Source organism: Chiroxiphia lanceolata, chromosome 14 (genome assembly GCF_009829145.1).
Source record: "Chiroxiphia lanceolata isolate bChiLan1 chromosome 14, bChiLan1.pri, whole genome shotgun sequence".
NCBI classification, from domain to species: domain Eukaryota; kingdom Metazoa; phylum Chordata; class Aves; order Passeriformes; family Pipridae; genus Chiroxiphia; species Chiroxiphia lanceolata.
The window spans coordinates 2,327,923-2,355,917 of record NC_045650.1 but is presented as its reverse complement, the minus strand read 5'-3'; the positions used below and the strand labels follow the sequence as shown (position 1 = coordinate 2,355,917).

At 49.3% G+C, this 27,995-nt stretch overlaps 1 protein-coding gene across 6 annotated transcripts; it reads right to left on the bottom strand.

The window, feature by feature from the left end:
* Positions 1 to 319: 319 nt before the first annotated feature.
* On the bottom strand, positions 320 to 27,186 carry LOC116793727 (SLAIN motif-containing protein-like). 6 transcript variants are annotated; one of them, XR_004359575.1, is made up of 10 exons: positions 25,640 to 26,196; positions 23,490 to 24,152; positions 14,226 to 14,359; positions 11,426 to 11,566; positions 8,090 to 8,230; positions 5,090 to 5,407; positions 3,708 to 3,845; positions 3,300 to 3,618; positions 1,086 to 1,408; positions 320 to 724 (listed from the first exon to the last, which is right to left on the bottom strand). XR_004359575.1 is itself a non-coding variant. In XM_032701771.1 (9 exons), exons 2-9 carry the CDS (start codon positions 24,140 to 24,142, stop codon positions 1,342 to 1,344), a joined length of 1,911 nt encoding a protein of 636 aa, XP_032557662.1. In that variant the 5' UTR covers positions 24,143 to 24,152; positions 27,032 to 27,186; the 3' UTR covers positions 320 to 1,341. The 6 variants fall into 6 exon arrangements, 5 of the variants coding, with proteins under 5 accessions (XP_032557662.1, XP_032557664.1, XP_032557660.1 ...); XM_032701771.1 differs by lacking the exon at positions 25,640 to 26,196 and adding an exon at positions 27,032 to 27,186 and having other exon boundaries at positions 320 to 1,408; XM_032701773.1 differs by lacking the exon at positions 25,640 to 26,196 and adding an exon at positions 27,044 to 27,186 and having other exon boundaries at positions 320 to 1,408.
* Positions 27,187 to 27,995: the final 809 nt, after the last annotated feature.

Below are 27,995 nucleotides of genomic sequence, written 5' to 3'. Positions count from 1 at the left end.
TCCTCTCTTTTTCCTTGATCACAAGTGATCTCTGCAGTGAGGGGCCCTGGCAGAACTCCCTGGATTTGGTTCTGCTTAGGCCACGTGTGGATGTTTTGGGAATGACACAACCTAGGTTTTCCTTTGCCAACACGCCCCTTGTCCTTCTGAACTCCAAGGAATTCAAGGGAAATCTCACTCCTTGCATCCTGAGAGACTTGGGTGGAGGCCTGTTTACCCAGGAAGAGCTCTAAGAGAGTCCAACCTGTCAGGAAAAGCCTCTTCCCTGGCACAAAACTCACTCCAAGTCAGGCTGGCCGTTGGAATAAAGCAGATCTCGTTCAGCACCATAACATTTTATTAAACTACACTATTTCAAGGTCACATTGATGGCAGGGAGAACGTTGCTATCAGTGCATATTTCCTGGACTAAGACTGTGTTTGGAGCATCCAGCACTTGCTGAGGAAAAGGACACTGGAACAGAATCCTTAGAGACAGTAAAAAACTTCTACAAAAGTCAGGGCAGTTGGGAACCAGCTGAGAGATCAAACACTTCAAGCCAAAGCTGTCAGGGAGGGTTATTTTTTTTTAAAAGTTTGCTCTTACCTGGTGGTAACCTCCTCTCAGCTGAGGTAAGGTGGTGCTGGGAACCAGCAGTTTTGAACTGGCATCCCCTGTCCCTGCCTGTTCACACCCCACACAAATATTGTGTACTGCTCCTTCACTCGTGGCCTGTGCTGACACCTGCATACAACAGTTTGAAGTGTTCTACAGTTATAAAAACCTGCTGCAGCTCTAGACCAAACCATAAAAAGTAGCAGAAATACATTCTATACAGAAGTAAAAAAAAAAAACCAACAACCAACCAAAAAAAAAAAAAAAAAAAAAAAAAAAACCAGTTGAGTTTCAGACAAATATTAGAGCACATCAGGTTGGATTTAAAAAGTCTTAATTCTAACACCTATGTCACTATTTCTAGTCTCCCCGAGCTCTGCCACCCCACCACAGCACCAGCTCAGAGCTGCTTCCCGGCACAGAGAGGACCCTCCCAGCCTTCCCAGCCCCCTCAGGAGCAGGGTCACAGCCCAGCTTGGGGGTGACAGACCTTCCCAAGGGCTGCAGGCAGGGGGGCAGATGAAATAAGGCCATTTGCAGTCTTCCTGGGAAGACTCGGGGTGGGTCGAAGCCGTCGCCGGTCCCGCCGCGGCGAGGTCGGGCTCTTGGCAGAGCAGCAGGTGGAGCTGCTTCCCAGGAATCTGAGGAATATGTACATGAGTCTGCAGGGAGAGGGGGCTGGAGGCTCCTTGCCCAGGGAGGTGATGCCCAGCCAGCTGGGGCTCTGCTCCACGGAGGTGTCGGGGTCAGTAGCACCCATCCTTCCAGGAGTCGTCCTCGGGGGCCGGGGGGGTCTGTGCCGACTGAAGGAACCTGGGTTGGGACAAAAAAGCACCTCAAGCAAAGCCCCAGTGAGCTGTGATGGCCACAGGTTGGAGGATTTACCACCATCAGCATCTCCCTGCCCCGGGGGAACTGCTGCTGGCACAGCCTGGGCACCAGCAGCACCAATTCCAGGCAGTTTAGGGGAATTCAGTGACTGACAGTGATCCTGCCAAGTTACCAACACCTTTCACTGGGGGGTTATCCCATCACTGAGCCCAAGAGAAAGAAGTTTTCCCTGCAAATAAAGCTGAACACATGAAAAATAATCAGGTTTGCAGACTGCTGCTACAAATTATGAGATTAAAAGCTCTCTTTTTTATGTGTGTTTAAAGAAAGTAGACATATTTCAATTTAAGGCTGCAAGGACATAAAACAAGCAACCCTGTTTGCTTATTAGTCTGATATCAGCCATATCATAATAATAAGTCTGAATCTACCTAATTTCCCTCAATCATGAAACTCTGCTGTACAATTGTAGCTGCAAAAAATAACAACAAGAACAAAAATTGTAAGGTTTTGGCCACCACTCTACGTGCTCTGCTTTCACCCTGTGGTATAAATCATGTTTAAATCAAGCCTTGTCCATTTGTCTGACTTTTCAAACCCTTCTAAAACCTGATTAGGCTTTGGACAACCTACAGACCTGGCTAAAGACTAAGGAAATCAAAAAACCACCACATGTATTTTACCAGAGGCAAAGTTTCAGAGGCACCAAAGTAGGTCAGCTGGGAAGATTTCCCTAAAAGCCCTTTGGAAGGGTTTTTCCCCTTCCCAAAAATAAAAGTATGCACCAAATATGTGCCAGAACGTTCATCTCCATTTTTAACACAAATCAGTTTGAGCTTCTTCATTTTCTTGGCAACCACCCCCGTTTAAAAAAAGCATTTATTTTTTAAAATGGATTTGATATTGACAGGTTTGCTTATAGATTATGTGGTAAAAGGGGGCATCTCTCACCAAGTGATGAGTCCCAGCCTGGCAGTTCACACAAAATTTAATGGCAGAGGTATTTAAGGGACTGGGACCCTTTGCTTCTTGATTCACTGGCCAAGAATCTTCCAAGCTGAGCCCTTTCCTGTCTTTCAGGGTCCCCAGCCACAATCCTACACTGAAACAGACTTCCCAGGGTGGACTCTCAGTGGTGGAGTCCCCACCCCTGGAAGTGCTCAAAAAACGTGTGGATGTGGCACTTGAGGACAGGGTTTAGTGGTGAACAAGGTGCTGGGGATGGGTTGACCTTGATGATCTTAAAGGTCTTTCCCAACCTTAACAATTCTGTGATTTTATGATTCCATCTCAAGGTATTCAGTAGCTCAGATCCAGCTCCATACCCACATCCCACTTCAGAAATGGAGATGGAAGTGACTTAAGGAATTCTTCCCTGTGAGGGTGGGGAGGCCCTGGCACAGGTTGCCCAGAGAAGCTGTGGCTGCCCCTGAATCCCTGGAAGTGTCCAAGGCCAGGCTGGACAGGGCTTGGAGCAACCTGGGCTAGTGGGAGGTGCCCCTGCCATGGGCTGGAAGGGCTTTAATGTCCCTTCCAACCCAAACCAGTCTGGGAGTCTGTGGCTCTTGACTCACCTTTGTGCTCCATCCCTGAGAGCTGCCAACCCCTCCTGGCCCTGCTGAGGGGCTCTTTGGATCCGTGGTGTTTTCTGAGGGGCTGAGGGACACAGCCTTTTCCTCCCTTCCCTCCTCATTTGGAGCCTTTCCATGCCAGGCCCACCTGGTATCTCCCGAGTGAGTTTTTCTTTCAGGAAGGTTTGCTCTTGGCTACTTCCAGCCCAACCCAACCCATCCCATGGTTTATAAAGAAGTTTTCCTAATCTGTGAACTAAAGGCAGGCGCTGGAATCCACGAGGTTTGAAGCTGCCCCTCACCTCCTGGACGGCGGCGTCGCCTTTCCCTTGGGCCCCGCGATCCCTCCGCCGGCCGGCCGTGCCTTCAGGGCGGAATTTTTGGCCGCGGTGACCATGGTGGTGGTTCTGGAAGTGCAACTGGTGCTGGGAGAGCCCGTGTGAAGCGAAGGGGCCTGTGGCTTCCTGACTGCAGAGCCGGGAGCTGTGTAGCCGCAGGGTTTCACCGCCTGCCTGGTGGCCAGCAGGGAGTTGGTGCCCGAGCCGGCCTTCCCGGGCTGTCGCACCGTCAGCGGGCACTGCCCGGCACCCGAGGAATACCTGAGCTTGCTGGGAGTCAGACCTGCCCGGGGAACACAGCAGGAAAAACACTTCAGGTGGGTTCAAGAGGGAAAAGGGCACTAAAGTGGATGTGGGAGATGTGGCACTGACCTGCTGACCGCTGCTGAGTCCTGGGAATTCGGCTGCTGGGCACCTGCAGGTCGGACTCCAGGCTCCGACTGCTCCTCACGGAGTCGAGCGCGCGCAGGCTGCTCCTGGCCAGGTTGGGCATGCTGTGCCTCAGCTCCTCTGCAAGCAAAGCACAGCCTGTTTGCTGCTGCTGCCACCCAGGGAGGTCACCGTGGTTTAGGCTGGCTCTTGAAAAACGCGCTCAGAAGTAGAGGAGTCTTGTACCTAGTCCTCAGCTTCCAGGTCATCAAATTTGGAAATCATGCGGTCATTGAGGTTGACCACAATCACCCCTAAGCCGTGTCCCCAAGTGCCACATCCAGACACCTCCTGAACACTCCCAGAGATGGTGACTCCACTGCCTCCCTGGACAACTCACTCCAAGGCCTGACCCCTCTGACAGTGAAATAATTACTTCTAATACCTAATTTGAACCTCCCCTGGTGCAACTTGAGGCTCTTTCCTCTTGTCCTTTCACTTGGGACATGGCACAAGAGCCTGACCTCCCCCGGCTCCACCCTCCTGTCAGGGAGTCATAGAGAGTGAGAAGGTCCCTCCTGAGCCTCCTCCTCTCCAGACCGAGCTCCCCCAGCTCCCTCAGCTGCTCCTCATCAGACCTGTGCTCCAGACCTTTCTCCAGCTCCATTCCCTTCTCTGGACAAACTCCAGCACCTCAAAGTCCTTTTTGTAGTGAGGGGGCCCACTGAAGACAGGACTCAAGGTGTGGCCTCACCAGTGCCCAACACAGGGACAATCCCTGCCCTAGTCCTGCTGCCACACTATTCTTGATAGAGGCCAAGCTGGCACTGGCCTTGCCCACCTGGGCACACACTGCCTCACATCCAGCCAGCTGCCAACCAGCATTCCCATGTCCCTTCCTGCTGAGCAGCCCTCCAGCCACTCTGCCCCAGCTGTGTGGGACACGTGTGTCCCCACGAGCTCCAGGGGCTCACCCAAGGAGCTCACCTTCACTCTTGGTGTCCCTTCCTGCCGAGCAGCTCTGCCCCAGCTGTGTGGGGACACGTGTGTCACCACGAGCTCCAGGGGCTCATCCAAGGAGCTCACCTTGGCTGGTGGTGCCCCTTCCTGCTGAGCAGCTCTGCCTCAGTTGTGTGGGGACACGTGTGTCCCCACGAGCTCCAGGGACTCACCCAAGGAGTTCACCTTCACTCTTGGTGTCCCTTCCTGCCGAGCAGCTCTGCCCCAGCTGTGTGGGGACACGTGTGTCACCACGAGCTCCAGGGGCTCATCCAAGGAGCTCACCTTGGCTGTGGGTGTCCCTTCCTGCCGAGCAGCTCTGCCCCAGCTGTGTGGGGACACACGTGTGTCCCCATGAGCTCCAGGGGCTGGTGTGACAAGCTCACCTTCGCTGTTGGCGTACTTGAGCCGGTCCTGCATGGGGCCGTTGCCCGCCCTGCGCGGGGCGCGGAGCCGGGACGCGGAGGACCTTCCGTAATCCACGCTGGAGGAGGGGGACTGGCAGCGGGGGGAGCTCAGCGGGGACGGGGAGTATCTGTGGGCGCTGCGGAAGGACAGGGAACAGTCGTAGTCGTCCTCGTCCTCCAGGCTGTAGGTGTCGAACTCCTGGTCGCTGTAGGTGCCGCGGCGCAGGGAGTGCAGGGACGCGCTGGAGCTGCGCCGGGACACGGAGGCGGAGCTGGAGGCACAGTCCTGCCGGAGGCCTGGGGACACGGGGACACAGGGGGACATGGTCATCACACGTTCAAGGAGATGTTCCTTACCCAGCTGCAACACGAGGACACGAAGCTCTTACGGAGCACCCAAAGGTCAAGGTGGGGTTGGGTCAAAGGTTGGACTTGACGATCGCAGAGGTCTTTTCCAGCCTCGTTGATTCTGTGAAGGTGGGGAAGGGCTTTGAGGGGAAGCCATAGGAGGAGCCTGAGGGCACCTGGTCTGTCAGGAAAAGCCTCATTCCTGGCACAAAACTCACTCCAAGTCAGGCTGGCTGTTGGAATAAAGTAGATCTCGTTCAGCACCATAACATTTTATTTGGTTCTGCTTAGGCCACGTGTGGATGTTTTGGGAATGACACAACCTAAGTTTTCCTTTGCCAACACGCCCCTTGTCCTTCTGAACTCCAAGGAATTCAAGGGAAATCTCACTCCTTGCATCCTGAGAGACTTGGGTGGAGGCCTGTTTACCCAGGAAGAGCTCTAAGAGAGTCCAACCTGTCAGGAAAAGCCTCTTCCCTGGCACAAAACTCACTCCAAGTCAGGCTGGCTGTTGGAATAAAGCAGATCTCGTTCAGCACCATAACATTTTATTAAACTACACTATTTCAAGGTCACATTGATGGCAGGGAGAACGTTGCTATCAGTGCATATTTCCTGGACTAAGACTGTGTTTGGAGCATCCAGCACTTGCTGAGGAAAAGGACACTGGAAGCCTGGAAAAGCGGAGACTGAGGGGAGACCTCACTGCAGTTCCAACTGCCTGGGCAGGGGCAGAGGAGGGGCAGGGACTGAGCTCTGCTCTGGGGGGACCAGGGACAGCACCCAGGGAATGGCTGGAGCTGTGTCAGGGCAGGGTCAGGTTGGGTCTCAGGCAAAGGTTCTTCCCCCAGAGGCTGGTTGGGCACTGCCCAGGCTCCCCAGGGCAGTGGGCACAGCCCCAAGGCTGCCAGAGCTCCAGGAGGGTTTGGATGATCCTCTGGGGCACAGGGGGTGACTCTGGGGATGGGCCTGTGCAGGGCTGAGGGTTGGACTCCATGATCCCTGTGGGTCCCTTCCAACTTGGAATATTCTGTGCCAGTGATTCATTTCACCTTGGGAGGAGGGTCAAGTTAACAACTGTCCTTATGGAGACACTCAGGGCTCATGGACTCCTTAAACTGGATCAGTGTCACCCACATCAGTCCTGTTTCGTTCCAGCCAAGAATTAACATCCAATGGACCTCAACTGCTCCTTATTCCCACACAGAAATAACTGAGATTGTGGACCACACATTGCCACCAAGCTCCACTAGGGTAACCAGGAACAGGGGCCTAATTCACAGGGTGAGTGTTTTAGTTCAATTAATTATACACCCACCAGCACTTCAACAGGTGGAAACAAAGATCTGAAGGTCTGCTCCAATGAAAACATCCCTGTTTTGCACTGACATCTGGGTTATTTAGAATTTATGCCTTTATTCAAGACAAAACACAAGCAACTTTAACAAAAAGCAGGTGTTCCTCAACTCTTCTCCCTTCACACTGAAAATATGAAAAGCTCCCATCATTCCAAGGATGAAGATATTTTCTATTTCACGGGAAACTTTGGAATGTGACAGGATTTCCTTGGTGCTTTTTTTAAAGTGATTGCAAAGCATAAAAGAATGGTCAAGTTTAGAAAGGAAAAGGTTGTTATTTGCTTTATTCACTTGAATACAACTTTTCCTCAGCTGCAAAAAAGTGATGACAAGATCTTTTGTCTTTTGTCCTTTGTCCTTTTTGGTCTCATATCCCAATTCCTAGGTCACAGTAATTTTTTTTTAATTTATAAAGGCACAGTACTAAAAGTCAATGTTCTCCTAAAGAAAGACAGAGAACTTCATTCTCTATTTCCTGTAAATCAAATTAATGATTCACTTGCACAGAAACACAGCTCCAAGCCCTTTTTCCACCTTGCTCTTCAATTAGGACCTCAGCCAAATTCCAGAAGTCAACAGAAACTTCCCCAGGGATTTAATGATTTTGGGGCCCTGAAATCCCCCCACTCTGGGACACAAACAAGTTCAATTTGCAGAGCTGCCTCTGAGTACTTCACCAGAGCAAAACTTCAATTGCAAATTCAGCTCTTTCAGTTTTAGCACCCCTGAACTCCTGGTTTAACTCACCACAGCAGTGAAAACCCACTTGTATATTAAGTGAAATAAAGAGCTTGTAAAGCTCAGCCCTGCAGAGCTTCTGATTTCAGGTTGCTCAGGAAATCAAATCTTGACATGCAGAACGTTTTGCTGGGTTATTTTTTCACAGCTGGGTCATTTCACAGCTGGGTCAGTGCCCCAGAGCAGTCCCAGCACCTGTGTTTGCCCAAAGGAGGGGACAACTGCCACTGCCACCACCCAGTCCTTCCTGGAACCTCAGCTGGACTTCAGAGCCAACCTGGGATGGAGCATTTGTAACATCAAAGGCCATCCACATATTGACAGAGAGGGGGTTTGGATAATACTTTGGATAACCCTTGAGGAGGATGTTGTACCACTGCCACGTCAGCAGCTTGGGTGTGGAGATTTTTCCAGGAAGCCCCTGGGAAAAAATCACCCCCGTTATTTTTTTGTTGGGGAAAAGGAGAAGAGGAGAAGACTTGGAGTCCATCTGGAGCTGCCCAGCTGTAACACAAAGGAGGTGGGGGCCACCTACTCTCTTCCTGAAGGCGTGCCATGACCTGGACATCGGTGAGGTCCTGCAGTTTGTAGCCCATGGAGATGGAGTCGTCCGAGGTGCTCAGCTCGCTGTCCACCGAGGACTGGGAGCTCAGCGCCGAGTGCATGCTCAGGTAACCTGGGGGGGACACAGAGAACACACAGGCAGTCAGACAACCCCCCCAGACAGCACAGCATCCATCCCAGGAATCAACCAGTGCCCTTGGGAAGTTGGGGGATGGCTGTGAGAAATAAGGTGGGAGTTGGGAATCACTTGAGGACACAACCGTTATTAACCTGCGGTTTTCAGGAGCGCGGGGAAAAACTGTGGAATTCTGCCCAGAAGGTGGCAAAGGGATCCCCAGTGGGGATTTTGAGCTTAGAAATATATTTCAAATATCAGTAATACTGGTGCTTATCTTGAGAAAAGGGCAGCTGTTGATCTAGAAATCAAGCAGCAAAGTGACCCAAAGTGCTGACCGGGGTGTCGGTGAGCGGTCGGAGGAGCAAAACGATCCCAGGAATAAAAGGGTCAGAGGACAGAACCTCAATCATCAGCTCTGCCCTCTGCTTTTGCAAAGTAAAGCTTACCCTAAATCTCATCCTTCCATTTCCTGAGGTTTATTCATTTTTTTTTTCCTCTCCTCACAAACCAAAGTCTCTCTTACAGGGAAGGACATGGCTTGCTCATAAAAACCAAACCGGGAGGATCTTCCCACCAGGGAAGTTCTTCCTTTTGAAGGCTGATGATAATAATAAAAATATCATCACAATCATCCCTAAGTGCAAATTTTTACCTCTTGGTACTTTTAAATCAAGCAAGTCAGTCTTTTCCTTGGCATAAGAGTTCTGCTATTTGCTGTTGAAATGAGGAGAGAACAAGCTCTGAGCTTTGGGGTACTGGTCCTTCAGCTGTGGGAGGGCTGTGAGTACAGACCATATAACTTACAGAGCTATTTTAGAAGAGAGGACATCATTAATTAACTCAATTAACTCCAAGACAAAGTTGCAATTAGTACTTTATAGGTTGAGACCCACAAGAAGCAAAGTTAAAACACAATCTGCCCAAGATCAGCTAAAGCAAGAGCCTCAGAGTTCTTTACACCTTTTTCAGCTTAAGAAGTAAATCCTGCTCAAGCAGGGACTGAAATAATCATTGAAATCAAATCAGTAAGTAGAGATAAATCAGGAATAAATCAGGCTCCCAGTGTATGTCATTTACCACTGGCTTTTCCTTTAGTTCCCAGTTTTCCTGCCACATGCTCAGACTCACAGGCAGTGCCCCCCCCCCTAATGCTCAATGATGGTAAAATAAACCATTTCTCAGCAAAACCTCTGAAGCCCATCCCTGAGCAGCCCTTTCCAGCTGGGGGCAATTCCAGGACAAAGCAGCAGGTTCCAAATATTACTCCTTCAGCCAGTTTGGGTGAGCAGTAACTGCTGACATGGAAAACACAGGTGTAAGTCCAGGTATAAAATAAACCTCTTCCATGGGCACGGAATAATTAGCTCAATTAACCTCAAATTCCTTGTTTGAAAGGCATCAAGTTTGTCCAGCTTTTCCATTTTTCAAGTTTTTCCATTTTTAGAGGGTTAAGAATAGTTTGGGGTTAGGGTTTTTCAAGCTTCCCAGCTTTTCAGTGACACTTTTTCCAGCTGTAAAAGGGTGACTTTGGGAACTTCAGGGTCCATCTGGGAGCGTGTGTGGCACAAACACACACTCAGAGTCCAGACATTCCACCACAGAATCCCATTTCTGTCTCCCTGGGGTCAGGAAAAGCCAGTGGAAGCAGCTGAAATCCAGCCATCCCTTAGGATGTGACCCAAGGAGCCAGCTCAGGTTTCCTGCTGGGATTTTTAATCCAGCCAGATTTTTAATATCAGCTTTATAAAAGGCAAAGTTCCCAATTCAACTCCACGTGTTTAGTTCTGTTGTTGCATTTCAAACCACAGGTCTGGCTAAAAACAGCCAAGGAAGGGCTAAAACCTCACCAGTAAAGCTGAACTGACTACGGTTTTCAGCAGAGGGACCCCATCTGGATTTTGTCAAAGGGTTTTGTTTAGTTTTTAAGGGAAATTACTGTTAAACATTTCCCATTGGAGTGTTTTTCTTAGCAATAAAATCAGATCCGAGTGGGTCGGGTGGAGGGTGAACTTGAAACTCATTTCACACCTGCCCAGGTCACCTGAGAGATGAACTCTCATTATCTCCTGGCCTGTCCCTGCTTTTCCACAGCACATTTCCAGGGTGAACAGCCCAGAAGCTGCACAGACACTTTTGTTTTTTGGGTTTTTTTTTCTGTGTGAAAAGGTTGCTCAGGTTGCCCATCAACCTCATCTTAAACCCAAGAAATCAGCTCAGAGGCGTTTCCCTGCAGAGTTCAGCCTGCAAAAAGTCAGCCCTCTGTGCGTCCTTTTGTTTGGAAAACAGAGATAAGTGTTCCTTTCTGTTTACAGCACATCCCCAAAGCAAACCTGCACCTGTGAAAACACCCCCCAGGCAACCCTTTCTGCTTTTTAAGAAGGTAAAAAAAAGGTTCATTTCACATCGAGTTCCAAGGCAAGAGACTGTCAAATGTGCTTTCTTGTTTTCCAGCGTGCAAAGCAGGATTTAGCAATTTCCACACCGACCAACCAAACAGGGAAGGCTCCTTTGATAACAAAGCCAAGAGGCAAAGCAGCTGTGCCAGGAAACAGCAGCAACTGCACCAAGGATAATAAATGAAGCTCCTGGAAGAGGGTCTGTGGCCCCCAGTCTGGAGGAGCTTCATTCTCACACCTCCAAACCCACCTGCCAAGAGGAGTCGTGGCCGAGCTGCCTCTAAGGCAGGAAATCTTCCTCCAAACACATGGAAGGCTGAAGGAAAGCTTTTCTTAAGTTTGTTTTTAGCTGAAAGTTTTACCCTAGAGACTTTTACCTTTTACAACTGCCTGTGACCTGCATTAAAACAGTATTTCCAAAAGAAACTGCCCCCAAAGTCTCCCACCAGAAAACCGAACCTGAGTAACTTTATAAAAAGGTAACACCTACAGACCAGAACATTGTTCAAAAGAAACGTTTCCTTTGCCCCAACTGCTCCAAGACCCTTAAAAATTAGTCCAATTTAAAAATGCAGAGAGAGAAAGTTCTAAAATCCCAAAGAAGAACCAACTCCAAGACGTTTAAAATGCAAGGAGCTTTTCTCAAGGAGCTTTTCTCCCACGGAAGGGACACGACCCGGGGCAGTGAGAAAACAAAAGGAGCAAACCCCCACGGGTGGAGGGGCATCTTTTGGCAACTTTTCCCTGCTCCTCCTTGCATTTTAAAGAGCCCATGCTCTATGCCATGCCATACCTGAGCTGCCACAGGTTAGTAGTGCTTTGTTAGTCGATTTGAGGTGCCCAGGAGAGTTTAGTGCATTGCTACAGGAGCCTGGCTCAGAATTCAAGTTGGGAGATGCCAGGGGGCTGCAATACAGGTTTTTCCATCTACTGGCTAGAAGGAAAAATACAAAAAAGCCATAAAAGGTTATCCAACTGTTTATGAAACACAGAGCAAGATAAAGAAACAAGATCTGGAGGTAGCAAATAAGATTTAATGCTGTCACAGGGAGGGGGATTCAAATAAGATGTGTCAGTGACATGATGTCCCTTCTGAAGAATTCCAAGAATAATTCCTGACAAACTTGGCTTTAAAAGAGCCACATGTTTGAGCAAATTCCAGTGCTGGGCTTCCCAAATGACTGTTTCCATCAATATTTCCCAGTTCTACTCCCCAGCTTCCCTTTAAAGAACTCCTGGAACTTTATTGCTCTGAAGCTGTAAGGATGGAATCGAGGCAGCACTGAACTACCAAAACTATGCCTTTGGATTAGAGAGCAAATTAATGTGGAAAACCAACTGCTGGAGTTAAATTTATTCAGCACACACACTCACATGGTCATGATACAAGCAAAAGAAGCCTGGGAGTAAAAGTTAGTGCATCCATACTTAGTGGAGGTGGAAAGAGCAGCTACACTACTCAAGAAAATGATGTGGATGTATCTGTGGATTTATTTGTGTATTACAAATGTGGAGACTGTGATCTGGATATATCCAAGGAGCTGCTGAACTGCCCACAGCACTCAGCTCTCCCCGTTCTGAGAATATCAGCTAAGAAAATAATGAAGATTCACCACATAAATACATTTTCTTTTTGATTTCTACCACGTAGGTCAAAGGATTTTAGTTACAAAGAGTAATAAAGCACAACTAAAGCCTGGAAGGTTTCAGACAGAAAGCAGAGAGGTGGTTAAATGGATTTTCATTCAAATTTTGAAGTGCAGATGGTTTATAAAAGCAAATGAAGTTTGTTCTCAAAGTACACTCAGGAATGTCAAGGTTAAACTCAGAAGAAGCCTGAGCACAAACAGTGCCAGCCACTGTTAGCAGGACAAAAACCAACCCAAACCCCCAAACCTGAGACTTGAAATCCCTGAGGTCAAATGAGTGGTTCAAGGGAAATCAGAATTCCTGCATTCCCACAGAGACAAATCCACGATCAAAGCCCCGGACAACAAACTGGGAGTTGTGTTTCCAGCAGTTAAGAACAGCCCCAAACTTCCAAATAAACCTTTCCAAGCCCTCAGTGGCCTTGGCTCTCAGGATTTCAGCCCCTTTTACCCCCACTGGGAAGGACAAAGGATGTCCAGCAGCTGCATCCCACTGATGCAGTTCAGAGGGAGGAACAGAATGAACTCATTTTTGTCCTAAAGAAAACCCTGCAGCAGTTTTAACAGCTCTTCCACCAGGGAAAGGTCAATATGGGATGGATCCTCCCAGGCTCTGGAAAAGCAAACCCACAAAGGGAGGATCCCAAAGGCTGAGGGGGATGATGGGATGTCACCACTCAACACAACACTCCATGTTTCCACTCCAGGCACGGGGAGTCTGGATTTCCCCTCAGGATTAAGTGACACAGCCCAAACCACCAGGAAGTGTTTTTAGGGGCTGATAAAACTGGAAGACAAACTTGGTTTGCAAGTGATACAATCTCTTCAAGTTGAATATTTCAGTATTGTGAGCTTGGAGCAGCAGGCAACTATTTTACCCTTAACTGCTGGTGAGAGAAAAGGAGGAAAGGGTGGGGGAAAGGAGGGAAAAGGGGAGGAAAAGGGGAGGAAAAGGGGAGGAAAAGGGGAGGAAAAGGGGAGGAAAAGGGGAGGAAAAGGGGAGGAAAAGGGGAGGAAAAGGGGAGGAAAAGGGGAGGAAAAGGGGAGGAAAAGGGGAGGAAAAGGGGAGGAAAAGGGGAGGAAAAGGGGAGGAAAAGGGGAGGAAAGGGGAGGAAAAGGGGAGGAAAAGGGGAGGAAAAGGGGAGGAAAAGGGGAGGAAAAGGGGAGGAAAAGGGGAGGAAAAGGGGAGGAAAAGGGGAGGAAAAGGGGAGGAAAAGGGGAGGAAAAAGATGGGGGAAAAAAAGGGGAGAAAAAAAATGGGGGAAAAAATGGGGGAAAAAAATGGGAGGAAAAAATGGGGAAAAAAAAGGGGAAGAAATGGGGGGGGGAGAAATGGGGGGGGGAGAAATGGGGGGGGGAGAAATGGGGGGGGAGAAATGGGGGGGGAGAAATGGGGGGGGAGAAATGGGGGGGAGAAATGGGGGGGGGAGAAATGGGGGGGGGAGAAATGGGGGGGGGATAAAAAGGGGGGGGACAAAAAGGGGGGGGACAAAAAGGGGGGGGACAAAAAGGGGGGGGACAAAAAGGGGGGGGAGAAAAAGGGGGGGGACAAAAAGGGGGGGGAGAAAAAGGGGGGGGGAGAAAAAGGGGGGGGAGAAAAAAGGGGGGGAGAAAAAGGGGGGGGAGAAAAAGGGGGGGGGAGAAAAAGGGGGGGGAGAAAAAGGGGGGGAGAAAAAGGGGGAGAAAAGGGGGGAGGGAACCATTAGAAACACCCAACAACATTAGGACTTCTCCTAAGGAAAAAAGCTGCAATCCCAATTTCCTGGCATTCCCTCCCCCTCTCCCCCGCAGCCTTATTTTTCCTTTACACATTTTTTGTTCTTTCTCCCATTCAAAATGTTTCAATATTCAAAAACTTTAAAAATCCCAGAGCCTGAAAGCACAGGGATCCCTTTGGCAGCTTTGATTGTGACCACACTGCAAAGAAAGCCAGGCTGGGGTTACCTTGGTCCAGCCTGTTGATGAGGGTCCTGCAGGCTGCCTCGATCTCGGGACTGGGGTTATCCAGCACCTGCCGGCACCATTTCAAGGGGGAGGATGTTTTCTCCTCTGCAGATTTCCTTGGGGACACATAGAGCCTTTAAAGGATTCAAAGGACACAGGGGAGAAAAAAAAAAAAAAAAGCTCTTTAATTCCAAGTAGGATTTGTCAGAATACACCTTGCAGATGAAAAGAATTCCGAGTTTAAATTGGGTGTTACGGACTAAGAGACAATTTCCTACCACGACAGGAAAATTCAAGGGTTTGCAGAAAGATCTCACAGCCCTGCAGGACAAGGTTCCAGCCTGGGCTGGAATACTCTGCTATTATTAATTATTATTAATAATATTGGAGTGTTATTAACACAGTCACCTGTCACCCCTCCACTCCCCCCTTCCAAAAATCCACCTCCTGCCAAAGGTGACAAGGCTGGGAGGTGCTTCAGCTCGAGCTTCCAGGAGCCTCATTGTTGCATTTTTGGGTCAAATCCCTCTGGATATTCCAGCTGTTTGGCACAGCTGTCTCCTCACAGCAGCTCTGAGACACTGAACAGGGAAAAGCCCATGCACAGATTTCAAGGTTTCAGAATTTTTAGGCAGCTGGGGAGTGTGACTGTGTGTTATCTCCCTTTTTTCCCTCTAAGATTTAACCCTTTTAGAGTCCTGGATTACTCACAAAGGATTATTATTGCATTTCCAAAGTCCAACATTTCTCTGGAGACAGGTCAAAGGCTGGAAGAGCCTTTGCTATAAAACAACTCCAGTATTTTATTTACATATCCCACATTTGTATTTTTTAAAGGTAAACCCTCCCCCTCCACCAACAAACAGCAGCTCCCTTTTTGCTGTTCAAAAGTCATAAGGGGGGGGGGAATCAGTCCTGTGTAAATAAAAAAGTGTTTTAATGTAATATAATAAATATTAAATAAGTGAAATAAAATTTTAATTGAATAAATTCATTAATAGATTAAATAAAAATAATAAAAGTGGGTTTAATTCTTGCACATCACTGGTGCAGAGGGCAGTGAGACCTCGACCTAGATCTGGAATTAGACAGTCTTTAAGGTCCTTCCCACCCCAAACCCTAATGGGATTCTGGGATTTGAGGACATGGAGTCTGGCTCTGGGGTCCTCCCCTGGGCACAGCACCAAGAATTCCCACCCCCAGGCCTCCTGGGAGAGACAGCAGTTCTTCCAGGCCCTCAGGACCCCCACAACTGCTGGGTTTGCCACCCCTCCCTGCCCTGCTGTGACCTGCTCCGAGGTGACAAAGAACCCACCAGCCAACTCCCTGCAGCCACACTGCAGGATTCCCAGAGCTCCCAAAGGCTCATCCCACACTGCTGTCCCCACATTTCCCTCTCAGCACTGCAAAAGCCAATATTTAAGCATAAAAGGACCATGAGGGTGGTGTTAAGATTCCAAGGAATGTCTGCATGTGCTGCAGCTGCCTCCTGCCCTCTCTCCCAGCCACAGCTCTTGATGCTCCTGCAGCGAGGTAGGGTGAGTCTTTCTGCTCCAGTTCCTCCCTCTCTGACAGACTCTTCATGTCCAACCCCTAAAATACTCCTTTCCACACCAAAACTAACACGAGACAGCAGAAATTTCAGTCATTCTCCCCTCCACTTCTGAAAGCTCTGGTGTTTGAAGGACACAGACACACCATGGGGCTCTCACTCACAGCACTGTCTGGCCAAAACAGAACAAACCCACAACCTGGAGACTTAAAATACTGTACAGGCAGCCAAAGGTCTGGCTGACCTACTGCCCTGTCTCCTGTCCTGTATCCAGGTAGGGATAAGTATGGAAAAAGTCCATCTAAAAGCTCTACTGATGCAGCAAATTGTCTGAGACTCCCAGGAGCGTGGGGCTCCCAGCTGGAGCATCTCTGTGTGCAACAGCTCTCCAGATACTCTTTGTCACCTGTGGGAGGTCATTATTCCCTGTTTATTGCTTCCTGACACTCCACTCGTGACTTCACAGCCAGATCCACCTTTTTCAGGGAGCAGAGATTCAGCCTCTTCACTCCTGTCTCATACAGAAGCTGTTCCATGCCAAGCTTTACACAAAACCCCAATCAAATAAGAATAAAAAAACCCAACAGCTAATTTGCTACTGCCAAAATAAACACGAACACAAATATTCCTGACTCTCCAAAGGTACCTTTTTAGGAAAGATCACCCCCCCACACATCCCCCCCAGCGTTTCTTCACGGAAAAATGAGCATTACAAACCACTCAGATCCAATAAAACACGGGAAGCAAAAAGTGCTCCTTCCCTCTGGATTTATTTTACAGTTCAGACCACAAAAGGAGCAGTAAAACCATCAAACAAAAAAAAAAAAAGAGGTCAACAGCCTCCTTAGGGCAGGTCACGCTGTTCTTCCCAGATTTTTAGGTTAAGGGAGAAAATCCTGCTCTACTTCAGCAGTCCTTGTTCTTCCCAGCTCCTTCCATGGCTCCGAGCGTGTCTGTTCCCAGGAATCTCCCAGCTGAGGATGGGACACTTGTGGGATTGCCAGGACCTTTTCCCTGTCTGCCAGAGGACTCTCATTTTTCAGCTGACAAGAGATGCTTTCACTCACAATTTCCCCCAGACTCAATCAAGTAACACAATTTTTTCCAGAGCACTGACAGGCATCTGATAAAATCAGAGGAGTTCTGGTTTGATTTCATGGCATCAGGTTCCCTGTTTTCATAGTCCCAGTTTGATGTATTGGGGTTTTACTGCATCAATTATGAAACACCAGTGAGATTTTCTCCAGCTGCTGAGAGGAAACCTTCAGATAAAATATCTTTATTTTCTGCTGACTGATGTTTGTGTTTTATTTTCCCCACACGAGGTATTTTACAACAAACACCTCTGGTAAAAGCCAAGTGGTTGTAGAGTTTTGCTCCATTAAGATTGCAGGCACTCAAAAATAATTTGTGAGGCTCTCTGCACTTTATTCTGCCATAACCCAAAGTGCTGAAAGCAAAGCATCTTCTAGAAATACTCTTTTTCTTTTGGAATCGACGTCACAGGAGGATTTCATGGCTGCTATTGTTTGATTTTGAAACTGCTGCTCCAAATAAAGACCCCCAGGAATGTAGGAAATATTACAACTTTCTCAGCTTCACAAGGCACCGAAAAAAAAGCACCTTCACAATCCAATAACACATCAGAGCAGTTCTTAGAGTGCAAAAGTCAGGATGGGCTCAGAATTTCAGATCCTCAGCACACAGAATAGCCTGTAAACCTAAGAGAACTCAGGCTGCAGGAAGCTCCAGATCCAGGACATCAGCAAATTAAACTGAGTATAAAGTGAAGCTCAGTTTTGAGCTTTGGTTTATTATACATCTTCCACAGCACTTGGCACCAGTAGCTGCAGCAGTTCCAAAAATGGCAAACACTCCTCTGATTTTCAGAGTTACACACTGTGCAAGGAGAGAGACCTGAGGCAGCTAAATGTGTTTAGAACCATTCAGGTTTAGAAGATACACCTCCATAAAGTACTAAAAGGCAGCTGAGTTCCTCTATAAGGCATAGATTTCAAACAGGTAACACACTTATTTTCCTTTCCTTTCCATATCAGGCTGCAGAGAGTTCACTTTCAGATTTATTACTGTGCTTTGCTGTTCTAATCTCCAATCTAAACACTCCCGCTGAACAGAAATACCAACACAGACAAGGCACAGCCAGACAACACTGTCCAGGTCCTGAAGTGAGAGAAACATCAGAGGAAAAAAAGGAGAAGGAGCCTGTGGAGAGCACTCCACACAAAAACATTCCGAGCTTTGAGACTTCATTCCCAAGAAAGACAAGTTGGAAAGGAGGGAAAAAATGATACTGCAAAGACACTTTCTCGTGTCCATGGAGGGACTAATCCTGCTGAAAAACCACCCCAAAGACACTTTCTTGTGTCTATGGAGGGACTAATCCTGCTGAACAAACCCCCCAAAGACACTTTCTCATGTCCATGGAGGGACTAATCCTGCTGAACAAACCCCCCCAGATCTGGTCAGTCAGTCCCAGCAGCTCTAAGGACTGAACCAGTTTAATGCCCTGACCTGGCCAACAGTGGCCACAAGGATCCAAAGGCACCTCGGGGGACAAGTGCAGAGCTGAGTCAGCACATCCAGAGCCTTTTCTCCACCTCTCTGGCACCACAACTGAGCAATTCCCCTGCCCACCCCTCGTTTTCCAGCAATGGAAAATGTCCAGGGAGACAAGGCCTCGAGCACCTCCCTGAGGACTCAGTCACAGCCTCTGCCAGCAGAAGGAATTCCCCAGGAATTCAGGCCGTGCTTTGCCCTCAATGCCACAGGAGCAGGGAGGTTTTCCTTTCCAGCTGACTCTGCAAGGAAGGTGGGTCTGGGAATGCTCCCAGAGGGTTTGGAAGGAGCCCAGAGGGTGTCCCAGCGAGGCAGATGTCACACATTCTGTGTGTCACATCACTCAGGAAACGTGCTCCTCACACCAGAGCCAGGAAAACGCTGGGATAAAGCACCTGGACGTTATTTAATGCTAAAAACATCTGGAGAAGGCTGGAATAGAATGAGCAGGCTGAGAAAACAAGACCCTGCAAATTGCTGCTTTTAAGTCTCATCCAAGTTCCCAGCAGAGTCCTGGCACAAGGAGAGATCACAGGGAAACAGGACATGGGGAAGGTACAAATCCAGGGAGTTCAAGTTCTCCCCCAGACTGGAGGCACAAGGTGATGTGTTGGTGTAATTTCTGGATTTTGTGCAGAACCACATCCTCATTTCGTGGAGGTTTTCCAGAATTTCTATCAGCCAACAGCAATTATATCTCCAGTGCTGAATTAAAAACCTTAAAAGATGAATATAGAAGGTCACTGGACATGGGGCAAGGCTGAAAACACCAGGAAAATCCAGGGAACACCAGGGAACTCCCAGGAAAATCCTAAGGAGTAATTCTTGGAGCAAACCATGCTCCTCCTCCCTACAAACACTAACTCAAGGGCACCCCACTTGAACATGGATTCAAGCAGGAGACAACAAAACACTGAGCTGAAGGCAGCACAACTTGTCAGTGAGAGGTTTTTGGGAATGCAAACTGTGCAAGGCATGGCTGTAGCAGCAACACAGGGGTTCAGAGGGACAGAGGTTCCTTCTCCTCCTCACCCCACAAAAAACAGGCTCCACACTGGGCTGAGCAGACCTGTGCACTCACATCCACACCCTGAAGATTTCACACATCCCTCTAAAAGGAGCTCTGGAATTTAAAGGAAGTGTGAAGGGGTTCTGTGAGATGGGTTTGTGTGACTGTTGGGCTGTGTTTGGTGGTGGTTTTTTTAAAGAAGCAGAACATACATAAACCACAGGCAGCTTCACCACTGGGATCAAGTTGTTAAGCAACAGCAGGAGCAACAAAGGGCAGACACAAACACAGGCCTGGTTCCTTCAGCAAGGAGGAAACGTGGAGTTGTTCAAGGTGAGGCACGGACAGAGTCTGGTTCTCATCCCATCAGAGGGGATGGAGGCAAAAATCCAGTAAAAAAGGGGAAGAGTATTGAAAAAATTTAAGGTTTTCACTTTTGCTATTTCTTGATCTCTCTCTCGTCTCTTAACACGTTAATAAGCACATTTTATAGTCCAGAGGGGGATGGAATTTGAATCACTTCATCTGAACTCCCAGTCAAAATTCTCTCTCCCAAGTCTCACCAGGGAAAGGAACATCCCTTGGTCTGTTCAGCTGGAGCAGAGACTGAGGGCAGAACTCCTGGGGGGCTGCAGCTTCCTCACGAGGGGCAGCAAAGGGGCAGCTCCAACCTCTGCTCTGGGACCAGGGACAGCACCCAGGGAAGGGCTGGAGCTGTGTCAGGGCAGGGTCAGGGTGGATCTCAGGCAAAGGTTCTTCCCCCAGAGGGTGGTTGGCACTGCCCAGGCTCCCCAGGGCAGTGGGCACAGCCCCAAGGCTGCCAGAGCTCCAGGAGGGTTTGGACAACACCCTGAGGGACAGGGGGGATTGTTGGGGTGTCTGTGCAGGGCCAGGAGTGGGACTGGGTGATCCTGGTGGGTCCCTGCAAACTCAGGAGATTCTGTGATTCTCTGAACAAAACACCAAACAACTAAACCCCCACGGGGCACAAAAACCAACAAACTAAACACACAGAAAATCACAACTCCTACTGCAGGGAGCACCCAAGAATGGCAGGCACTGAGGAGGACAGACACGACCACATCTGCTTTGTCCCCTCCTGTTTGGATAAGAGCCCTCCCAAAGCAGCTGAGGAGCCTGAGGGGAGCATCACACCCAACTGCCCAGCATGGAAAGCCCAGCTCCATCTGATTGGGTCTCCAGGATATTTACAATTTTGAGCAGCTATTTGAGAAAGGGCCCTGAGGAAGCAAGTGAGGGCAGAGTTACAGCTGTGGGTGGGGGGCACTGCCTCGGGTTTCACACCAGCTCGGGCACTGCCACGAGCTGCTAAAAACAAAGCCTGACATGTGCTGGAGCTGCACACAAACAGCTGCAAGTTCCAGCCAAACACACCAAATAATTCCAAAACAGGGCAGGAACTGAGACTCCACCTGCACCCCCAGAGAAGCCCTCTGAGCATTCCATCCATCTCCCAGGGAAAGGGCTTTGGCTGTTCCCAATCCAGATCAAGTGGCAAAAATCCACACTAGAGGTTTCCAACCTACTAAGAAGTCACAGGGTGAAAGCACAATATCACAATAAAATTACCTTCCAGCGATCTTTAAATTCTTTAAAGTAATTACCTTAAAGTTGGCACCTGCTTCCAAAACTAGAACGAGGAAGATGTGAGATGTAAAATGTCTCTTTTTGGAAGTTTCCCACTCCTCCACCCCTGTTCTGAAGTGGAAACACTTCCAGACTTTACAAGAATGCAAAATGAATTCTTAGTATTCTTTCAGGTGTAAAACATCACCTCTAAAAATTAAAGAGCTCACCAGCAAAAAGGACTGGGCTTGCTACAATTTATCAATTCAGTGACAGGAAAAAAACAAAGCCACTTTCAAATATCAGAAAGTATCTGAGTGCACATGATATGTATCAACATTAGCTACAGGGTTTTTTTCCTTATGTATAATATTAAAAACACAACAGCAAAGTCAGCTATTCCCTCTGACTGCTCAACTTCCACCCAGGCAGGACAAAATTCCCCCAATCAGCAAAGCCACCTTATTACAGCTGATCCTAAATCCACAGATTAAGGGGGTTTTGTTGGGGTTTTTTTGTTTGTTTGCCTTTTTTTTTTTTTTTTGGAAAAAAAACCCTCCCTCTCCTCCACCCAGTTTTTTGGTTCTTGCTAAGGGAATGCATCAACACCTGGATGGGAGATGTGTTCATGGTGAGAATTTGGGGTATTTGGCAATAGACACAGGCACACAACACTGATTATTCATTATTCCCTCCCCACTTTCAGAACAAGAAGTCATCATTAAAAAGAGCTTCTTGTTCCACCCCGTTTGTCTGACAAGAGGAAAAGGGAACAGATGGAAGAGATGCAGAATAATCAAAGGTAATTTATGGTAACAGCACTTGCACAAGTGCTTTGTATCATCACATTATCCAGCTCCTCAAGGCACCTCTTTTCCACATGTTACCCTACTCCAAGGAAACACAGGAAACAAACCCACAAAGATCCTGCAAGGTGTAGAAGGAAAGGTACCTGGGAAAGAAGGATTTATTAGTTTAGGTTAAAGAACTGAGCTCCTGGGCACAGGATCTCTCCTGATGGCACTGCAAACAATTCCCTGCCTGGGTAAATCCCAGACTCAGAATCTCTCTTGTCCTATATAAGCATGAATATAAAACATGGAAATAATAAAGCCTGCCTTCCAAATTCAACTTGTTAAATATATTCCCCCTATTTATTTGTAAGGAATCTGCTCAAAATGTTGTTTAGAAATGCTGAAGAGTTTCAGGGATCAAGTTAGAACCAGTACCTGGATTTTAAAAAAGAAGCTTGCATAGGAAAAAAAGAATCCTGTTTTAAATAGAACCTTGAATTCAGGCTTGAGTTGATGGCATTACCTCATTGAGCCCCACTCCATTAACACAAACTTTATCTTCAATTTAACAGCTAATGAAGGTTTGGGTTGGATTCAGCAGGGCTGTCCCTGTTGCCAGATTCATCTGGTTACACAAATGTGAACCCCATTTGCAGAGCCCTGAGGCTTCAAAGTCTTAAAAATTAAGAAAATTAAGACAAAAAAAATGAGGAAATGAAGGTAAAATCCCAAATCACAGCTATTGTACGAGCTGGGATTAGACTGAAACTTTAAATTTCCCTTGCCCTTGCTGATTTATAAGACAAGTTCTAAACAAGGCTGGTGGTGGAGGGGAGAGTCCCACAGAGCCGGGTCAGCTCAGGATTACATCATTGATCTGCTTCAGTTCATGTCTCTGAACAAAAGAGATGGTTCACTGCAAAGAAACAGCCTTCAGGAAAGGGAAAGGGTTTGTCTTCTCAGGTACCACAAATCCCACATGGCCCAGGGATTCTTATTTACAAAATTCTTACTGAAAGGTAGTATTTGATGTACAAGGTTTAAAAGCTTCGTTACCCATCCATCTGCATGAGCTCCATAAAATTAAACTCAGAGGGAAAGGAAGCTTCTGTGTCAGGAAGAAAGGGGGAAGACAAACTCTACAGTTAAACTGACTTTTTACAAATGAGGTTCTAGTACACTGGATATAACAATAAGAAGAGCCACGAATGAGAACTGAATTATTACTGCTAAAAATAAAAGCCCTGTGCAGAAATCCCTTCACACCCTTAAAAGTAACTGCACACCCAAACACAGAACTCCCACCCACAGCAGTGGAAGTTCCCTCCCCCACCAAAGCCTGGAGAAATGGTTTGTCTTCTCAGGTACCAGCAAAAGCCACAAATCCCACATGGTCCAAGGATTCTTATTTACAAAATTCTTACTGAAAAGCAGTATTTGATGTACAAGGTTTAAAAGCTTCGTTACCCATTCACCTGCATGAGCTCTATAAAATTAAACTCAGAGGGAAAGGAAGATTCTGTGTCAGGAAGAAAGGGGGAAGACAAACTCTACAGTTAAACTGACTTTTTACAAATGAGGTTCTGGTACACTAGATATAAAGATAAGGAGAGCCACTAAGGAGAACTGCATTCTTCTTGCTAAAAATGAATAGAAAGCACTTCACACCCTTAAAAGTAACTGCACACCCAAACCCAGGAACTCCCCCTAAGTTCCCTCTGCCCCCCAGGCCTGGAGAAACGTACCAGCAATCCTCCTCCTCGGTGCAGTTCTCAAGTTCTAACACTTTCACCTCATCCAGGTCCTCGTTGTTTGAAAGGCTTTCTAGGTCTGCACACTTTTCCCTGGGCTCCTGCTCGTGGATTCTGGCCGAGGGATGGACCCCCAGCAGCTCGGAGCCGTTCCTTGTATCCACACAGGAGGCACACCTGCCCCTGCCGTCCTCGGGGGGCACCTCCTCCTGGGGGGCACTGGTGCAGCTGTATTCCCTCTGGGCATCCAGGGCTCTTTGGAAGCAGTTGTTGTCTCCTTCCTCCTGCCTTATTTTGCTCCACTGGCCGTGCAGCCCCGCCATGATCTGCAGCTCCTGCTGCTCGCTGATGGCGTTGATGCTGTTGTTGAGCTCCAGCCCGTGCAGGCCGGGGTTGGCCACGGGGCGGATCTCCCCCGGCCCGAGCACGGTCCTGCTGCCCTTGCTTCTGGGGTGCTGGTTCTCCAGCTCCAGCCTCCTCACCAGCTCCCGAAGCTTCCTCACCTCCGCCAGCTCCGGGCCCACCTCCTCGGGCGCGGGCTCCGTGCCAGGGCCCATGGCGGGGTGCTCCGGGGGGGTTCTCCCGAGCTCGGGCTCCAGAGCGTGGTCCTGCTGGATCACCGGGGCGTTCCCGGGCACCACCATCATCCAACGGGCACTGCAAGGCATGGAAAACGTGTCAGAGCGCCACAGAACCGGAATGAGACGACAAAAGGTCTGGCTTTTATAAGGATCAGCTAATTACACTGGGGTAGGAGGCGACGGTTTCGTCAAAATCATCGGTTTTGAACATTGCAAACCCCACAGAGCCCTACTTTTATACAATTAGGACGTGCCCCTGTTGTGTTACAGGTGAGCTCATGTAAAAGGAAGCTGATTTAATCCCCCACAATAGGTTGGTTTCCATCTGTTTACCAACAAAATGCATAATAAAAGCACTGGTTGAGCAAAGTCAGGAAACATCATTAACAAGGTGCTGACGTCAGGCAACGCCAGCGTTGGGAAAATGGTAAAAACATCCTTTGTTTAATACCAGGTTTATCCTGGAAAAGCAGAAAAAAAAGCTTGAAAACATTTCTTGTATCACCTTATACCACAGTCAACGACAGGAACCGCAGTCACACGAAAATAAGCATAAATAATGTCTTTATTGGCACATTTTCCACTCACAGCTGAAAACAGAGAGGTGCAAACACAGTGAAACCCAGCAAAAAAACCCCAGATATCCCACCATAAGATTACATATTCCACTAAGTTCCATAAATTGAAGCCATCCCTCTGGTTTTCCTCAGCTGAGAAAAGGAAGAGCGTGCAGCTCACTGTCACTCAGGTAGCTTTAAACTGCACAAGGTTTTTTGCTTCCCAAAAAAACTAAAGTGCATTTAACAGCAGTTTTACAGCACTCACAGAACAATAAGCACACAGTGGCTTTTCCCCTCTACTAGTGATTCGTGTGAGTTTTTAGTTTCAGTGGGTGCATGAATTTCCAAGTTGACTCTTCACTGCAAACCCCTAACACTGAAAATCCCCCTAATTAATGGTCCACAGAACAAGGAAAATGGCTTAAAAATTAGAAATCCCTTCTATTTTGCAGGAAGGCAAACAGACTGAGAGAAGAGGGGGTGAGACAACACAGCCAATTCACAGTTTAAAAGACTGGATGCAAGTGTTACAACTGCAATCAAACCCTGATTTTTTTTGTGGCTGGGGATGTTCTTCCTGTCCTTCCCTCTGCTGCCTGAAAAGTTGTCTTATTTTTAAGGCCAAAGTGGCTGCAGGTAGAGGAAACTACACAAATTAACTGTCACACAAAGCAAGGAAGGTTAAAAATAGATGTCCCTATAGTACATCAGCATCTCTCTATTCCTTAGTCACTTGTAACAGCAGTAGCTGGGTACATTTCCTAAAAAATACCGCTTTATTTTGTTTGGTTTTTTTTACCTGACATCTCTTTTTTTTAATTATTTTTGTCCTCTACGTGCAAGATGAAGATCTGATGAAGATTTACAGCTTCCATTTGAATAAATAATAAACATGAGCAGAACTGAGGAAGAGCTGAAAGCAAACACAGTTTACACGCAGCCCATCGGCAGCACTGCCGAGGGCATTTTGCCTCGGGAGAAGGGAATTTAAGTGTGCAGTTACCAAGCAATCCCATTCCTACTCGTGTGCCAGCTTCCAAAAGCCTCCTTGTATGGATTCTCACTCCTACAAAGCCACCTGATCCCTTGTGGGTACCGGCACAGTGTGATTTCCAGGGAATAAGGGACCAGCGTGATTCCCAAAGATATTCCAAAGCTCAGGAACTCTGAGGATGTGCCAGCAGGGAGTTTAGGAGTTCCACTGTCCAAGCGAAACACAGTAGCAAGGAGGTGGGTCACCCAAAAAAATCTCTTCCCCTGCAAGGGTGAGGAGCTCAAAAAAAAAAAAAAAACCAACATAAACGCGGGGGGGGAAAGAGCAGATTAAAAGCATTCAGCAAGTGTAAAATCCACTCAAATAAAGCCGCGGGGACACGGGAAGGATAAGATATAAACCTGCAAAACTTAATTTCATTGTGTAATGAAATAAAGCGGGGGGAGGAGGGAAGGGAGAAATGAAATGAATTTAAAAAAAAAAAAAAAAAAGGCAAAAAAAAAGGCGGCAGCCGCGAGCGGGTGGGAGACAATAATTCGGAGTTTCCCGAGCAGACATCCGGGTGTCTCACGGCGGGTAACGGTCCCCGCTCACCCCGGGGGCTCGGACGGGGCCGCGATGGCCACGGGGGGATGTGGGGGATGTGATGGCCACGGGGGGATGTGTGTGTGTGTGTGTTGGGGGGTGATGGCCGTGGGAGGCTGAGGAGGGGGCTGCGGTGAACACTGGGGGGGGTGCTGAGGAGGGGGCTCTGAGGGGGCTGTGGGGAGTGCAGGCTGTGATGGCCACAGGGGCTGTGGGGGCTCTGAGGGGGCTGTGGGGGCTCTGAGGGGGCTGTGGGGGCTCTGAGGGGGCTGTGGGGGCTCTGAGGGGGCTGTGGGGGCTCTGAGGGGGCTGTGGGGGCTCTGAGGGGGGCTGTGGGGGCTCTGAGGGGGCTGTGATGGACACAGGGGCTGTGGGGGGCTCTGAGGGGGCTGTGATGGACACAGGGGCTGTGGGGGGCTCTGAGGGGGCTGTGATGGCCACAGGGGCTGTGGGGGGCTCTGAGGGGGCTGTGATGGCCATAGGGGCTGTGGGAGGGCTGTGAGGGGGTGTGAGGGGCATGTGGGGGGCTGTGATGGGTGGAGGGGCCGGGGGAGGATGCTGGAGGTGGGGGAGGCTGCGATGGCCGGAGGGGGGTGCGGGCTGCGAGGGGATCTGAGGGGGCTCTGAGGGCCGGGGGGGTGCGCGGTGTGAGGCGCGGGGCGGCCCGAGGCGCCGTGCGGGTGCTCCGAGGGGGCTGCCGTAGCCGTGGCCATGGCGGGGGGTGCGCGCTGGGCGGGCGTGACCCCCGCGGGGGGCGCGGGCGCGGCCGAGCGGGGTAGAACCGAGCGCGGCGGGCACCCCCCCACACACACACACCTCGGACGGTACCTGGCTGGATGGAGGGATGCGGGGACGGACGGACGGATGGATGGATGGATGGATGGATGGCGCTCCGTGGGCGGGCAACCGCCCGCCCGCTCGGTCGGTCGGTGCCGGTGCCGCCTTTCTCCGGCGCCGGCTCAGCCCGGCCCGCGGACCGCGGGAGGCGCCGCCCCCGCCCCGCTGTGCGCGCGGGAGCGGGGGGGGCTCTGCGCGTGCGCGGCACGGCCCGAGGCGGCAGCGAGGGGAGAGCGGCCGGGAATGGGCCGGGAGAGAGGGATGGTCCGGGGGAATGGGAGTGAGGGGGAATGGGCCGGGAGAGAGGGATGGTCCGGGGGAATGGGAGAGACGGGGAATGGGCCGGGAGAGAGGGATGGTCCGGGGGAATGAGAGAGAGGGATGGTCCGGGGGAATGGGAGTGAGGGGGAATGGGAGTGAGGGGGGAACGGGAGTGAGGGAGAATGGGACCGAGGGGGAATGGGAGTGAGGGGGGAATCAGGAGTGAGGGGGAAATGAGGAGTGAGGGGGGGAATAGGGAGTGAGGGGGGAATGAGGGTGAGTGAGGGGGGAATGGGGAATAAGGGGGAATGAGGGGGGAATAGGGAGTGAGGGGGAATGGGGAATGAGGGGAGAATGGGGAATGAGGGGAGAATGGGGAATGAGGGGAGAATGGGGAATGAGGGGAGAATGGGGAGTGAGGGGGAATGAGGGGGGAATGGAGAATGAGGAGGGGGAATGAGGGGATGGTCCTGAGGGGGGAACAGGGGTGAGAGGCGGAATGAGGAGTGAGGGGACAGTCCAGGGGGGCGATAGGGGAATGAGAGGATGGTCCTGGGGGAAAATGTAGGGGAGTGATGGAGGAATGGGGAGTGAGGGGATGGTCCTGAGGGGGGAATGGGGGTGAGAGGGTGAAAGATGGGAGTGATGGAGATATGGGGTGAGTGAGGAGGGAAAGGGGGTG